Source organism: Pipra filicauda, unplaced genomic scaffold, assembly GCF_003945595.2.
Source record: "Pipra filicauda isolate LSUMZ 115617 unplaced genomic scaffold, ASM394559v2 scaffold575_size278286_pilon, whole genome shotgun sequence".
In the NCBI taxonomy this organism is placed as follows: domain Eukaryota; kingdom Metazoa; phylum Chordata; class Aves; order Passeriformes; family Pipridae; genus Pipra; species Pipra filicauda.
The window spans coordinates 227,517-241,036 of NW_024104726.1; the positions used below are offsets into that span (position 1 = coordinate 227,517).

Sequence of the window (13,520 nt, forward strand, 5' to 3'; positions counted from 1 at the left end):
TAAGAATAAAAAAGGAAAGATAGGGCTACTTTCTAACAATGTTTCTTTCATGTAATATTTAGCTACATGTAAAGAAAAAGAGACTCTATACTCAGATAACACCCTTTTCTTCTGCTATTAAGGAAAAGCCTAAAAGCCAACTTGTTCCCTGTTAGCTGACCCAATGAGCTCAGTAGTGTTTCACTGAACATACTGTGGGGCTTTTCCAAGCTTTGAGTGAGTGCATTCTATGCTGACAAACATGCTTGATACAGACACAGGATCAAGCCTAATCTTCATCCTTAGAATGCTCTGTCTACAGCTGAACCTGTGGTGTTAACTCATAACCCTTCAAGCTTCTGATTACTTGTGTCTCTGAATTACTGTTACTTGCACACATATAAGTAATTTTCACTTTTCTTTTACAGAATATTTTCATATTGAAACATACCAAAAAAAAAAGGTACAGACACTCAGGTGTCTGGGATTATATATAATGCTCACTAGGTTTTACATTTTATTTACATTATCTCAGTCTGAATAGAATGTCTTCTATAATTGCTCTTTCAGGTAACATTGGTTTTGCTTATTCACCAAAACCTGTAAATACAGTAAAACATAACTGTCACGTGTATTAGAGTATACACAATGAAATATAAATTTAAAATAAACATTAATTTTATTTTTTCAGAGGAGTAAAAAACAGAATTAAACCTGGTAAACACCAGAACTAATGAGTAAAAAATAAATTTCCACCATTACTACTGCAGATCCAGCTCCACTGGAAACCACAGTGACAGAGGTACTAGACCAGACCAAGCACTGGCACCCCCCAGCTTCCTAACTAAAACATTAAAACTTGCTTCAAAAAAGATTAGGTGAAGTGTTGTTTAGGTTTGGCTGGTTTTGTTATGTTTCAAACAACCCAGCTCCTGATTCATTATCTGCTATGCTACTGCTACTACCTGAGTGCTACACTGGCCAAGTTTGGTTATTCAAACGTTGTCCCTGCAGGGTTTTTTTCTATGTATTTGTTTGTATTTTTCAAGACAGTTCAAGTTCATCTGGAACATCTTCGAGATTAATGTCACCTTGCCTGTGGCTACATTTCTTGCTGAATCTGCTCTCTTCCAATCATCCCTTCAGGACTTACAAAAAACCCTGCCAAAATCCCCAAATAAAATCAAGAAAAATAATTGAGCTCTAGGACAATATTTTCTTACACTTGTGGTTTTAGGAATTTTAGGCATAACTTAACTCAAATGCTCCACTACAGTAGGAAAATAGGTAAAAGTCTGTCATTTATTTATGTCAACTTCTTCCCAGTTAAGTTCTAGTTCCAGTTTTGATGCTCAAAAATCACTCTTACTTTAGCTTAATGAAGCTTAAAAACAAATATTTGCTGATAATTGGAGAAGGGTCACTTATACTGTTCAGCAGTGTTTGGCATGAGCAAACTGAAATCTCAAATGTCTTTGCTGAGCAAGAAGTTCAATCAACTCTCCTCCTCAGTAAGGATTTATCAAATTAATTCAAAAATTATGATGCATAACCTAATCAAAATTTAATTTAAATTTCCTCAGAGGTAAAGTAATAATATTACAGTGGTTGATTGATGAAATATACTGTGCTTTAATCTAGGAAATTCCTAATTGTCTTTAGTGCTAAAATAAGTATCTCCATCAGGAATCAATCTTGTAGACAGATTTCTTGAAATACAACTGCAATTACAATTATATAATATTGCTGTCATCATTAACTGAATATATTTTAACAGCCCCACCAAAATATTTAATCATAAAAATCATGGTAGACCTCATAGGCACACCAAACCTATCACAGTCCTCAGTGAGGCTGATGAGCCCAAGAAGCCTGTGCCTCTGTTACAGTGCACTGCACTAGCCCAATGCAGCTCATCACAGCTAGTTTGTGTACCTCTGTACAGCATTGTAATCACATCCTTAGAGAAACAAAGGCAATTTAGGAAAAAAAAGAATAGCACAGAGGCTGCACAGCATCTGCTAATACTAGTGCGTGTTCTGTGTGAACCATCTAACACTTGTAAGACAACAAACATGCACATAATGGAATATTCAACAGTTTACAGCAGAGGAACACAAATCTATGCTATTAAGCCTCCAACACACACCACTGAGTAAAATGAGATACCTGTATCCTGAGAGAACTTCACTTTGTGCTGGCTTCAGAAAATAAGCCTTCTTCTCATTTATTGCAAAATAGAAGAGATTTGATCATGGCTATACAAAGTTCATAGCTTCTTCATACATAATCATCCTTCAGTAACCATAAAACTTAGGCTTTTCTAATTCTATAGCACCATAAAAACAAGGACCCCTGTGTGCATGCATGTACACACACCAGCATCATGTATATCTGCTTCACACAATCACTACTTGTTTTAATGATACAGAAACATTTTCCCCAAACTAAACATCAGAAAATGCCTGGCTTTAGAACAATTAAATCTTCCATTCTATTTTGAAAAGTGGAAATAAGTTATACAATATCTGGTGAAATATCACATACCTAGTCACAGTTTGGCAATAAACTTTTTCAAGTATTTTGGAGATAAAAATGAAAATCCATCCTTAAGAAAATCTTCACCCACTGGGATCAGATTTATATGACATATTGTATGCTCACTTAATAATTTCCAAGAACCCCTTGTAAAACCAGTATATAATGAAATACATGAAATATATGAATATACTTTTATAGCCTACCTATAACCTTTTAAAGAACAAATTTACATCAGATCTTAAGAATTAAGTTCTAATGTCAAAGCCCTTTAAAAGAATTACTTGTCTTCAAGACATAGGAAAACAGGTATGCTGTTGTTTCATAGAAAGAGAAACAGACCCTAAAGCCACACAATGTTATATTGAGGGATATATTTAGTGCTTGCTGGAAGCATCCTAACTGCTATTGTCATGTATCAATATAGCTGACACTCAATTCTTTATTGTTTTTCCAGAGTTTTCCTCAACAATGACTCCTTTATACGACATAAACTACAGCTATTTTTAGTGATTGTCAGATTTGAAGACTATAAATCTCTGTAGTTACTGCACCTTCCTCTTCTTGCATCTAATCTCTCAATTAAAACAAATCTGTCCCCAAAGAACTTCGAAGAAGAGGCTGAATTAACAAACTATTTAAGTGAACCAGAAGCAAGGCAATCCCTTATGAATACAGTCTGCAATTAGCCAAAATGCTCCATTTTGCTGTTCACAACGAGGCTGAGGCTCAATAAAAATTAAACACTGATGCAGGCAAAGCATTCCCATGGGGCTCACATATATTAATACATTACCACTCAACAGTTGCTTTATGTCCAAGAAACTGGGACATAGCTTGAAACTGGCTGGCTGCCTGTTTGATAAAATGGAAAGCTATTGGTGATAAGTATTTTCTCTTATTTTCATATCCCAAGGGCCATAAACAGGCTCAGTAAGTATTTAAATGCAGTTCCTAACAGTCACAAACTCATAATGGTGCCAAACAGATATGACTCAGGTTCTGACTGATCAGAGAATAACAGCTCATAGATTCTGCTTAGAGTCACAGGTGTGCCTTTGGATCACCCCAATCCCTAGCACGGCGTTTCCTAAAACCTCTAAGTACCTTAAAACCAATTCAGTTCTTAGCTTGATTAGGATGCAGGCAGCAGTCCACACTTCAGTGATGACCTTTTTAAGCAAAAATGTAGAATAATTTAGGTGGCTCTATTACTACTCTGCAGAACACAATGTACAGAAACTTGAACGTACAGAATAAAATAGTTTAGAACTATGATTATTTTTACTTTAATAGGACAGAGTCAGGAGAACAAAGATTGTTTATTAAAATGTTTTTTGAAGCCACAGATAAGTAATCCACAAATTATCAGCTCCTTGAAATCCCTGAGAAACTGAGGCACTCAGCACCTCACTTGTGTCAAGTTAAAATACATACTACATCAACTTTTCTATTCTATCAACTAGAAACCTTAAACATCAAACATGTAACTAATAAAAATGTTTAGTTTATCAAACAGTAAGTCACTTTTCAAAAAAAGGGTATTTTTAGAGCCTGTACTACAACAGTATCAGCAGCTTTATAGGACTATAAAAAAGAACCTCAAGCTGCAACTGCAAAACTATTCACCACCTTCAAAAGGCTTGTTCTGGAATGAATGGGCTGATGTTCTGAAGTTCAGTTCTTATCCAGACATCCTCTATTATGTCAACCTTTTATAATTTGTCTTACTCTGTCCTTACAAAGTCATCATGACTTTCACTTCTCTGTAGAATCCAGCCTTTCATCAACTGAGTGTGAGGATCAAAGAGAAAATAAATGCACGTCACCACTGGGTGGACTTAATTCTCACGAACTTCACAAATCCTAGGTTAGTTCATGCTCACCTTTCGCAGGAGGAAGCAAATCCGCTCAATATTTCTCAGCCGCTCTCTCTGTCAAGAAAAAGGGGGGAAAAGGCAGGAGATTAGCTGGTGTTACAAATTAAGACAATATATTACAATTACAAGGGTGAATGTTTTAATTAATGGCTGCAGTGAAGCAATATATGTTGTTAATCTGAAATGACAGCATTCACTTCCTACCTACTGCTAGCAAGCTAAGTGATTTACACATTTCAAAGTCCCAGTAAGTTATTTTTTCATCTGTTACTGGGTGTAACAATATCAGCTGGGGATTCCAGTCTGTTAGCCTCGAGCCAGAGGCTGCAAATGTTTTTTAAGTCAGTCTTTGTGCAAGACTTGGTCTTGCATCTTAAGGTCCCCCACATCTGGCTTCAATATAATTCTGAATGGGAAAAACAACTATAACATTTGTATGGCAGCTCTTCCTCTATCACCAAGATGGTGCCTCAACATGTGATATTAGTATGTAACCCATTAGTGAAAAATATTTGAACTGTCCTAGAAATGCCACTTTAAACGACATGCATTCATAAATACTGAAAATCACTGCAATTAAGCACTGTGACTCAAAAGATGCTTTAAGCTCAACTCACAGAAAGAAAACAAATCAAAGACAGGGTTTCTTTTAAATGGCTCATAATGAGAAACTAACCAGTACAATCAAATTTCACTGCATAACCCTATCATTGAAGTTATTGTGGAACACTCTACTGTTGGTTACACTGCAGAAGGCAGAGTGGTTTCATTGTCCTCAGAAGACTATCTGATAATATTTTCACTTAGACATGGGAAAAATATTCCAAACAATTAAGTTTTTTGTACTATACCAATGTAAGAAGCCAACTCTCCCTAAGCTTTCTGCTTTTCAAATGTTTTAAATTTGCCACAAGTTTGAGTTTTATTTCTATTCTCCAAAGAAATGCCTCTTTTGCTTTTCTGTCCCCAAGTTTAAGCCATTTTTTTAAAAAGTATCATTTTGGAAAGACAATGTGGCAGTGGCAACTTGATAGGCACCAGAAAAATACCGTGCCTCTTTTTGGTGTCTCTGAGCTGAAAGAGATTCAGAAATGTTAGACTCACAGTTGCAAACATGAGAATGGATGTGTGTGGACATGCCTGTGAAGCTGCAGAAAGCTCTCTTGCCTTTAGAAGGAGGTAAGTGGAGAGAGATAGACCTCTCAATTCCCTTTAAATAGATTCCTAACTACAGCTGGCCTTGGAGAAGTAGGAAGTCTGTCTCTGAACTATAGGTAACAGAGGGCAAACCAGGAAATTTGAATTAAATTTTCAGTACTGCCCTTCTTTTTGTCTCTGATTTCTCTTTAATTCAGCCCCCTCTTGTCAAAAAGGCTCTACCCTCTGTCATGAAAACATTGTGGAAGATACATCGGTAAACATCAGACACTCTTACAGTGCAATAAAGAAAACTACCCCACTAAATAAAAGGGATAAGGGCACAAGCAACTATGCAGAGGGAAAAAGAAAAACGCACTTGAACAAATGTATAAGAAATACCTGGTACAAATAAATACACATTTCTTGTGTGCAGTTCCCAAGATGGGAAGTAAAAACAGATAAAGTGAATTCAAAATCCAGTAAATTCAAAACCAGTTTATATCCACTGAAGTCCTCTATAGGATTTCTTCACATAATTTCTTTCTTCTATTTTCATGCTTTGATTATGTGCTAGTGAACCATAAAAAAAACCTTCTTATTCTAAGATTCACGTAAAATTTATGCTTAAAATCATCAGTGGTCTAAGCCGTACCACAAATCCTCTGCTGAGTTATGAAACAGGGTTAAATGGCAAAGTACTGAATCTGGTTATCATTTGCAGGCAATTCAATAACTTGATACTCTGTAGAGATCAAATACAGCACCTGTCGTAGTCATTGTAATTCCCAGTGAGATGATGGGGAGCCAAGTTCTGCTCTCAGTTCTGGTAGTACAGATTGACACATGTTTAGCTGTAGTCAGCTAAATCACCCTAGATTACAGCTTTAATTAGCAGGGGAATTTTGAAATACTTAAATCTAGGCTGCATTTTTGGTTCATTAGTTAAAAGTGAGTTTACAGTCCCAGGGTGATATTTAAACTTTTCCATAGCAGAAGCAGCAGAATATGACATTTACTCTTAAAGCATGGGAGCACTTAGAGCCCTGCCATTGGAGAGGGAGGTCCACGAACATGCCTCTTACCAAATCCACTCAAGCTTTTGGATCACTGATACAAGCAGTATGGGAAAATGTGGTCATCCCATGCTTGAACACAGAGAAGGCAAATTATTTCAAAAAGGAAAACTTGTGCCATGGCATGAAAAGGTAAAAAAGAAAGCATTAGCATCACATCAGCTTTTGAATTTCCAAATTATTTTCCTGCCTCCCTCAGCAAAAAGGAAGGCTATTAGCATAAAAAGTAACCATCTGGCTTCCCAAGACTGGCCCAGTAAATCAATTTTCCAAACCACACTTGACTTCACAGGAGACTCTATATTAATTTCACTCAGACTTCACTGACAGCTCAGTGCATCCCCCTTTCTTGAGCAGGTACTGTTTAGCAAACCACTGGTTGTACTCACTGCGTGGGCTGGGTTGCACTGATCGATTGGGCTCTTGAAGTCTGTCCGAAGTTCATCAAAGGCAATTATCTGAAAAACATTTTTTTTTTCAAATATTGTAATGAATGCTCACTCAAACACTTATTTTCCTTTAGAGACTAGGTAGATGCATTGCCTCCCTTCCTCGCTTTCCGGAGAAAACAGCTTCTCCAACACACTCCCTCCAGAACTAAGTAGCTAAAACAAAACATGGGATACTCCTACATATGAAACCTAGAGCTCATTAAACTGTCACTCTGTAGAATCATATCTACAGCCTTTTCAGCATTGTTACTTTTCATATTTCTTCCCTCATATCAGCCAGAATTCTTTTCTCAAATTTCCACATGGCATAAAACTATTTCACAAATACATCTCCAAATTCGAAGGAGAAAGTCATTAGCTACCCAAAAAAACCAGAGGTGGATCAGCTATGCTGCTCCAGGTTTAATACATAAACAGTCCATTTTTATTAGTTATTAAACCTACTTCAGATATTAAGTCTGAATTAGTATCAGCTTTACTGTTTTGAAGCTGCTATACATTAACAAACAAATTCCTCAAATGGTAAACCATTCTAGAGCAAACATGTGCTTCCTAAATTCTGGCACGTTTTAGAATTTTACTTCAGACCTCATTAACGGAGAGATGTTTTTTGCTCAAGTCCTTCAGTTTCCTCCATTAACAGATGGATTAAGACACACTTGCAATTACTGGTCCTTTTAAAGCAGGGTAGATAAAAGTGCCTATAAAAATAACAATATTTGAAAGTGTTTTCTTGGAAAGAAAACAGCTGTAGTAATCCTCATCATATTCCATTCACAGATCTCAAATCACATTCTTAACTTTATGTTTGTATTCTAGTGATACCTTTTCTTCTGTTTCTTTCTTGCTTCACCCGAGGAAGGAAAGCTCACTATGACAGGCACCACATAAACAGATGTTAAAACAATGATTCCTTTTTAGATAATTTACAACCCAAAGTCTCTGTGCTCAATAAAAAGATGATGTAAGTATAAGGCAGCAGTTGGGTAATTAGTATATGAGTGCAACAGCCATTCTACGACATGCTATAGCAGCCTGGGCCTAACTGTTCAAAAAAGAGCCAACTGGGTGTCAACACAGACCTGCTGCATAGGTAAAACACATTCATTTTACAGATATGGAATGAAGGAGCAGAAATCCTAAAAATGGCCTATCCATGAATTATATAACAATCTGGCTAGAGGCTTGAGAATAAAACCTAGAAGCTACAACCCACAAATTTAAGCACTACTCCACATCCCACTCTAATGCTGCATTCATCACACCAAAGCACATTTAAAAATCAAAAGTGTGGCATTTACAAGAGCACTCTACAGAATTCAATTTATTCAACTATGACAAGTCAAAGTGGCAGAATAAACCACAAAGGGAACTATAAAACATGATTATAAGTGAAACATTTCTCCCCATGGATGCAGTAGCTCTACAAGTTAGGAATTAGATCGGCAATGGTAAAAGAGCAAATAACAGAAACTGTTAGAGGCTTGGAGTGCATTTGTGAAGGATAAGGCTCACGACACCTCTATATTAATACTTCTTGAACAGGTCTTCATATTCTTAAGCTGGACCAACTGCTAAGAGGGTTAGAACCATGCAAGTCAGACACACATGTAATTGGGTACCTCTTTGTAACTGGATATCAATATCAGCACTGACAGCACTGACAGAAAGGGGGAAGGATGGCCCTGTAACAGGTAAGACAGCTGTCTCTCATAGCTATACCACTGATTTACTTTAGGATGCCCTTAAATTCTCTTTACCTCACTGCACTGGTACTTACAGATGTAACTTTAAGAAAGAAAACTGTTATGAGCTTTGAGTGACAGCTATTTTTATTAATGTACAGTGGTTACAGGTTTTTTTCCACTGTAAATGTAGCGATGAGTCTTCTTTCTGGTAGTCAGTAAGAGCAGTTTATCATGAAATGTCAGCCAGTACAAGATCCAACTCATGCTGTGAGGAAAGACTGTCTGAGACAGCATTATGGGGAACCTGAATACTGAAATCATAAGATAGACTCCTTCCAAGAAGTTCAGGAAAGCCTCACTTGGCTGCTCTGAAAGACAAAGCTGTTAAGGCAGGGCTCTGTTGAGCTAGCTTTAACTAATGCAGGCAAGTCTTGAAGAAATCCTAAATGACAGTTTGGAAAAGAGGTTAGCCCCAAATATACTACACATTTAGATCTCCTATTTTTTTCTTTCTCTGTTTATTTATTTTATTTATTTATTTATTTTACCAACATTCCCAACTCTCTAGCCCAAATCCTACTCTTTACTTGCTGGCACTCAATTTATGTTATGTTTGCATATATCTAAGTGCCTTGACACAGATCTGATAGGTATTAATCACATTGCTTTCATGGAACCAATAAGTGTAAATACAATAATCCCATAATCTTTTGAGATGTCTGCAAATTATGACAATGTTAAGAGACAGTCCTGCTACACCCAAGAGAGGCTGAGGTCTGGTATCAAGCACATATGATTTGAAGAAAGTTTCTTCAATAAAAGTTTTGGTGTCTCTCTGGAAAGTAGCTGACAAAAAAAGATTCTCCTCGGTTCTTATCATTTTACTTCAAAGAAGTTCCATAAGAGGTCTTAAGTTGTTAAATCTCCAGAAATGGAAATTTAGCAATGACATTATTTTAAATTATGAACAAACACATTCCTATTTCTTATTTCTCAGTTAGAGTGAAAAGCTTGAAAGTGTAACATTAGGCAGTCTCATAATTAGAGGGAATGTAAACTCCCAAAGTGTTTTGGGGGCACGTTTTCTCCCGGTTTTTTGGTTGGTTGGTTGGGTTTTTGGTTTTGTGTTGTTTTGTTTTGGTTTAAATCTCACAGTGTTGGGTGTCCTAATTCTAAAACCACAACTGAGAAACAATGGAAACAGAGCTGTAGCTTCTTATGATTTCTGGTTGCTCACAACACATTTGGTATCTGTGCAACAAATTATATCGCATTACTGAAAATATGGCTGGGCTGGGCTGTACTGCTGTGGGGTTTACACAATTAATTAGGAAACATCTTCCTCTTTCAATTATCACTCATCTTCTGTAGCAGTTCAATGCCCTAGGACATTGTGTGGCTGGAGGTGCCATTTTTCCATCCAAAAATAACAAACTACTTGCCTCCATTAAGTGTTGCACAATGCTTTCACGGGAGGTTCTGACCACAGACTAGAGAAACGAGCTGCTGCCTGTTGACATTTTAGCTGGATGCAGTACAGCTACTGCTTCCCACATATCAACCGCCCAGAGCTGCTGAATGCTCTGGGACAGCAGCTGGATATGCTCCGGGGCTGTTTCACCTCAGAAACCACCACTCTGCTCTTTACAGAGCAGTTCATTTCCAGGCAAACAGTGCAATAGATCCCAGTCAGGGCACTTCACCACACAAATTGTCATGATTTCACCTTTGTAAATGAATGTATTTCATAAAGTGTTCAATATCTTTTCAGTTATCCAATCTAATTTGATCCAGGGTGACAATTAAGACTACAAAATATACACACAGAGGGACATCAGTAACCCCATCTCTCGAAAGGCCACACTATAAGCAGACTGTTCCAAAGAAAAATGACCAACCTCTAGTCATAAAGCTGAACAAATAGCTAAGCACTCAGCATTTTGGAAACATGTGCCAGGGACTGATCTTACACAGAGGAGAAATTTATTTCTATTAGTAAACATTAATGTTATACATTGGCTTCATAGACAGAGAATAAGGACCATCTGATATTTATTTAGAAACTCAAAGGAAAAAAACCTAAACCACCAAGTTATCTGTTTACTTGCAAAGCTATATCAGGGGGGGAAAAAAAGTGCATCACGTTTAGCAATAATTTTTAAAATTACTGCAGAAACAGGCTGGGGTTGAATGGACAATGGATATTGCACTACCTTCTGCCTTGAGGAATTTTCCCTGTGAATCCACACTGCAAATCATTGCAGGAAGTTTGTTCTGCCACTGCCCTAGCTATGCTTTTTCCTGTTCATAGAAGTGTATTAGAAGTGTACTTGTGGTTGTTTTCCACCTAATAAAATTAAAGGTCTGTAAAAATACTGGTTGCAGTCTCTGATTCACACCATCTGCAAACCTCAAAACTCCAAGTGTAAGTCAGCAAGGAGTGTGCCCCAGTTTGAACACATACTGAATCAACGAGATTGTGATGACAATATGTTTCAACTGCAATGATATTTATAAAATTTGTTTTCATTACCCGCACTCTCTGTGCTTATCTTTCCAGACTGCAACAGCTTTGAATAATGAAGTATTCACATAAGATTGAACCTGAATTTTGTTTTCTTCCTATGCTTATGTACCAATCAAATTGAAAACTTCACTTAATGCTAGAAACAAGCTATGACATCTCATTTTTAGGGAAGATACTTTTTTTTAATCACTGAGCTCTTACAGAAACATATTTTAATTGAGACTCTGATGTTTTAGGGTGGCAGTGAAGTTGGTGTGGGTGTGAAACCAGTGACAGCAAAGAAGTTGGATATTATTGCTTCTTGGCATCTCAGAAAACTTAAGATAAAACAGAACTTGATGACAACCACACTAACCACAGACCAGAACAGTAACACTTAACATATGTTTCCTTGCCACCACCCCGTCAATGCACCACAATCCCATCTTGAAGGAACTGTCTTTAATGGTTCATTTAAACAATTTGTCTCCCCCTCCACTCTCAGATGCAGCTTTCACAGTGCCCATACTGGCAGTTCATAGGCTGTCTGCAAGTCAGCACATAGACAGAAGGTGGACAGGTTTAGGAGCAGGCTGTCCTCCTAAACTTCGTGCCAGCCTATCAACTGCTCCATAGACATATTTACTATGTTGGAGAAATCATGTCTGAACCATGAATTGAACCATGTTGATGCAGTCTGGGTGAGTTATTTTGCTGGATTTTGTTGAGTAGAAGCAACAACTGACAAAACATGTGAGAGATTCAATCAGGTGTGAATGAAAAAGTGCCTGAAATGGAAGATAAGTCACTGCCTTGACACGATGGAGTAAGGGGAGCCACAGAGAGATGCAGAGAAAAGTGACATCAACAAAGTGACAGACTGAGAGAACAATCTTTGCTACCCAATTCTTATCATGATATGAAATGAATCTGAACAGAAAATTTGGTTGGTGAACATTTATTCAAGATGGTTGTTCCTCTTTCCTCTTTCTCTTCTGATTGAATTCATCTGGTTCATGCTATCAAGCCTGAAAGATCATTCAAAATTGTACAAATGGATGGGCAACCTGCCTCAAAAGCCAGAAAATGTTATTCTTTTTATCATATTTTATTCCTTACCTATATCCTCTTGTTAAGTATCTCCTACTAAAAAAGGAAAAAAGTCTAAATCTTGGCTTCAATCATACCTCACCACGTAACTCGGTAACTTCCCAGACCAGTGTATCTGAAATGCTGGTTTTTGAGAACCTTAACAGTACAGCAAATAAAGAGCAGAGAAGAAAATGAGATTAATGGTATTTCTTTATTCTCCTATCTCTTACCAATGTATTTAATGTTCCGAATATTACACTTATTAATTCACCACATATTAATAAAAATAAACAGTAATAACTAACAATGCTTTGCAGTTATAAATCTCCCTTCAAGGCAATGAAGGTCTTAACAAACGCAAGGAAAATATGATTTCCATTTTTTTTATACAAGGGAAAAAAATGAAGCTCAAAGAAATTAAATTACTTACAGAATCAGTGGCAGAAGAACCAAAGCCTCTGGATTACTGCATCATATAAAATTAAGGGGAAACAAATACTGTCAGTACACTGATTATTGTACTGTTGTCCATCTCTAGAGCAGAGCACCGCTTTAAGCAGAGCCCTTTTGGATTAAGATTGCAAATGGTTTTAAGTCACTCAAGGGCAGAACATTTTTCTATTTGTCAGATTTCGCGCTAGCAATTGTATGGCATTTCCTTGCTCTACTTAGCTTGAATTTCACATGCTGCCACCATCAAACAACCCTCCACATAGAAACCCGAGCACTTTGCTAACGCAAACAAAGTTCCTGTGGCTCCAACCAGGGCTGCACAAACATATACCTGCGCTCCCAGTCTTCATTTTTTTACTGAAATTCTTTTGACTGTAAAAGGATGTCGTATTTAGCCCAACACGACTTAAACTTTTTAGGTTCTAACTGGAAGCTTAGGCTAACTTAATCAGGAAAATCTTATTGTAATTTCTTAAGTATTTAAGTCAGATATGAAGACTTTTCCAACAGAAACTCCAATATGCAAATTCAAAACTGCATCATCTCCATTGTGCAAACACGATTCAAAAAGATTTCCTATCTACCTATAGAAATGCAGAGGTACAATTATACCAGTCTGCACTGGTATAGTTACACCACTGTATTCCCCTACGTAAATAAAAACTATACTTTCACTTTATATATATATATAAAGTGAAAATTAAACAAAACAAACAAAA

General features: G+C 37.0%; 1 protein-coding gene across 2 annotated transcripts in view; it reads right to left on the minus strand.

Moving 5' to 3' along the window:
* The window catches only part of LOC114000212 (protein cornichon homolog 3), a 45,899-nt gene that overhangs the window by 17,143 nt on the left and 15,236 nt on the right, over window positions 1-13,520 (minus strand). For both annotated transcript variants that reach the window (XM_027744367.2, XM_039387548.1), the window contains exons 2-3: window positions 7,000-7,068; window positions 4,404-4,451 (exon numbers count right to left, since the gene is read on the minus strand). In XM_027744367.2, coding sequence (XP_027600168.1) covers window positions 4,404-4,451; window positions 7,000-7,068 — 117 coding nt within the window. The remainder of the gene's footprint in view (window positions 1-4,403; window positions 4,452-6,999; window positions 7,069-13,520) is intronic.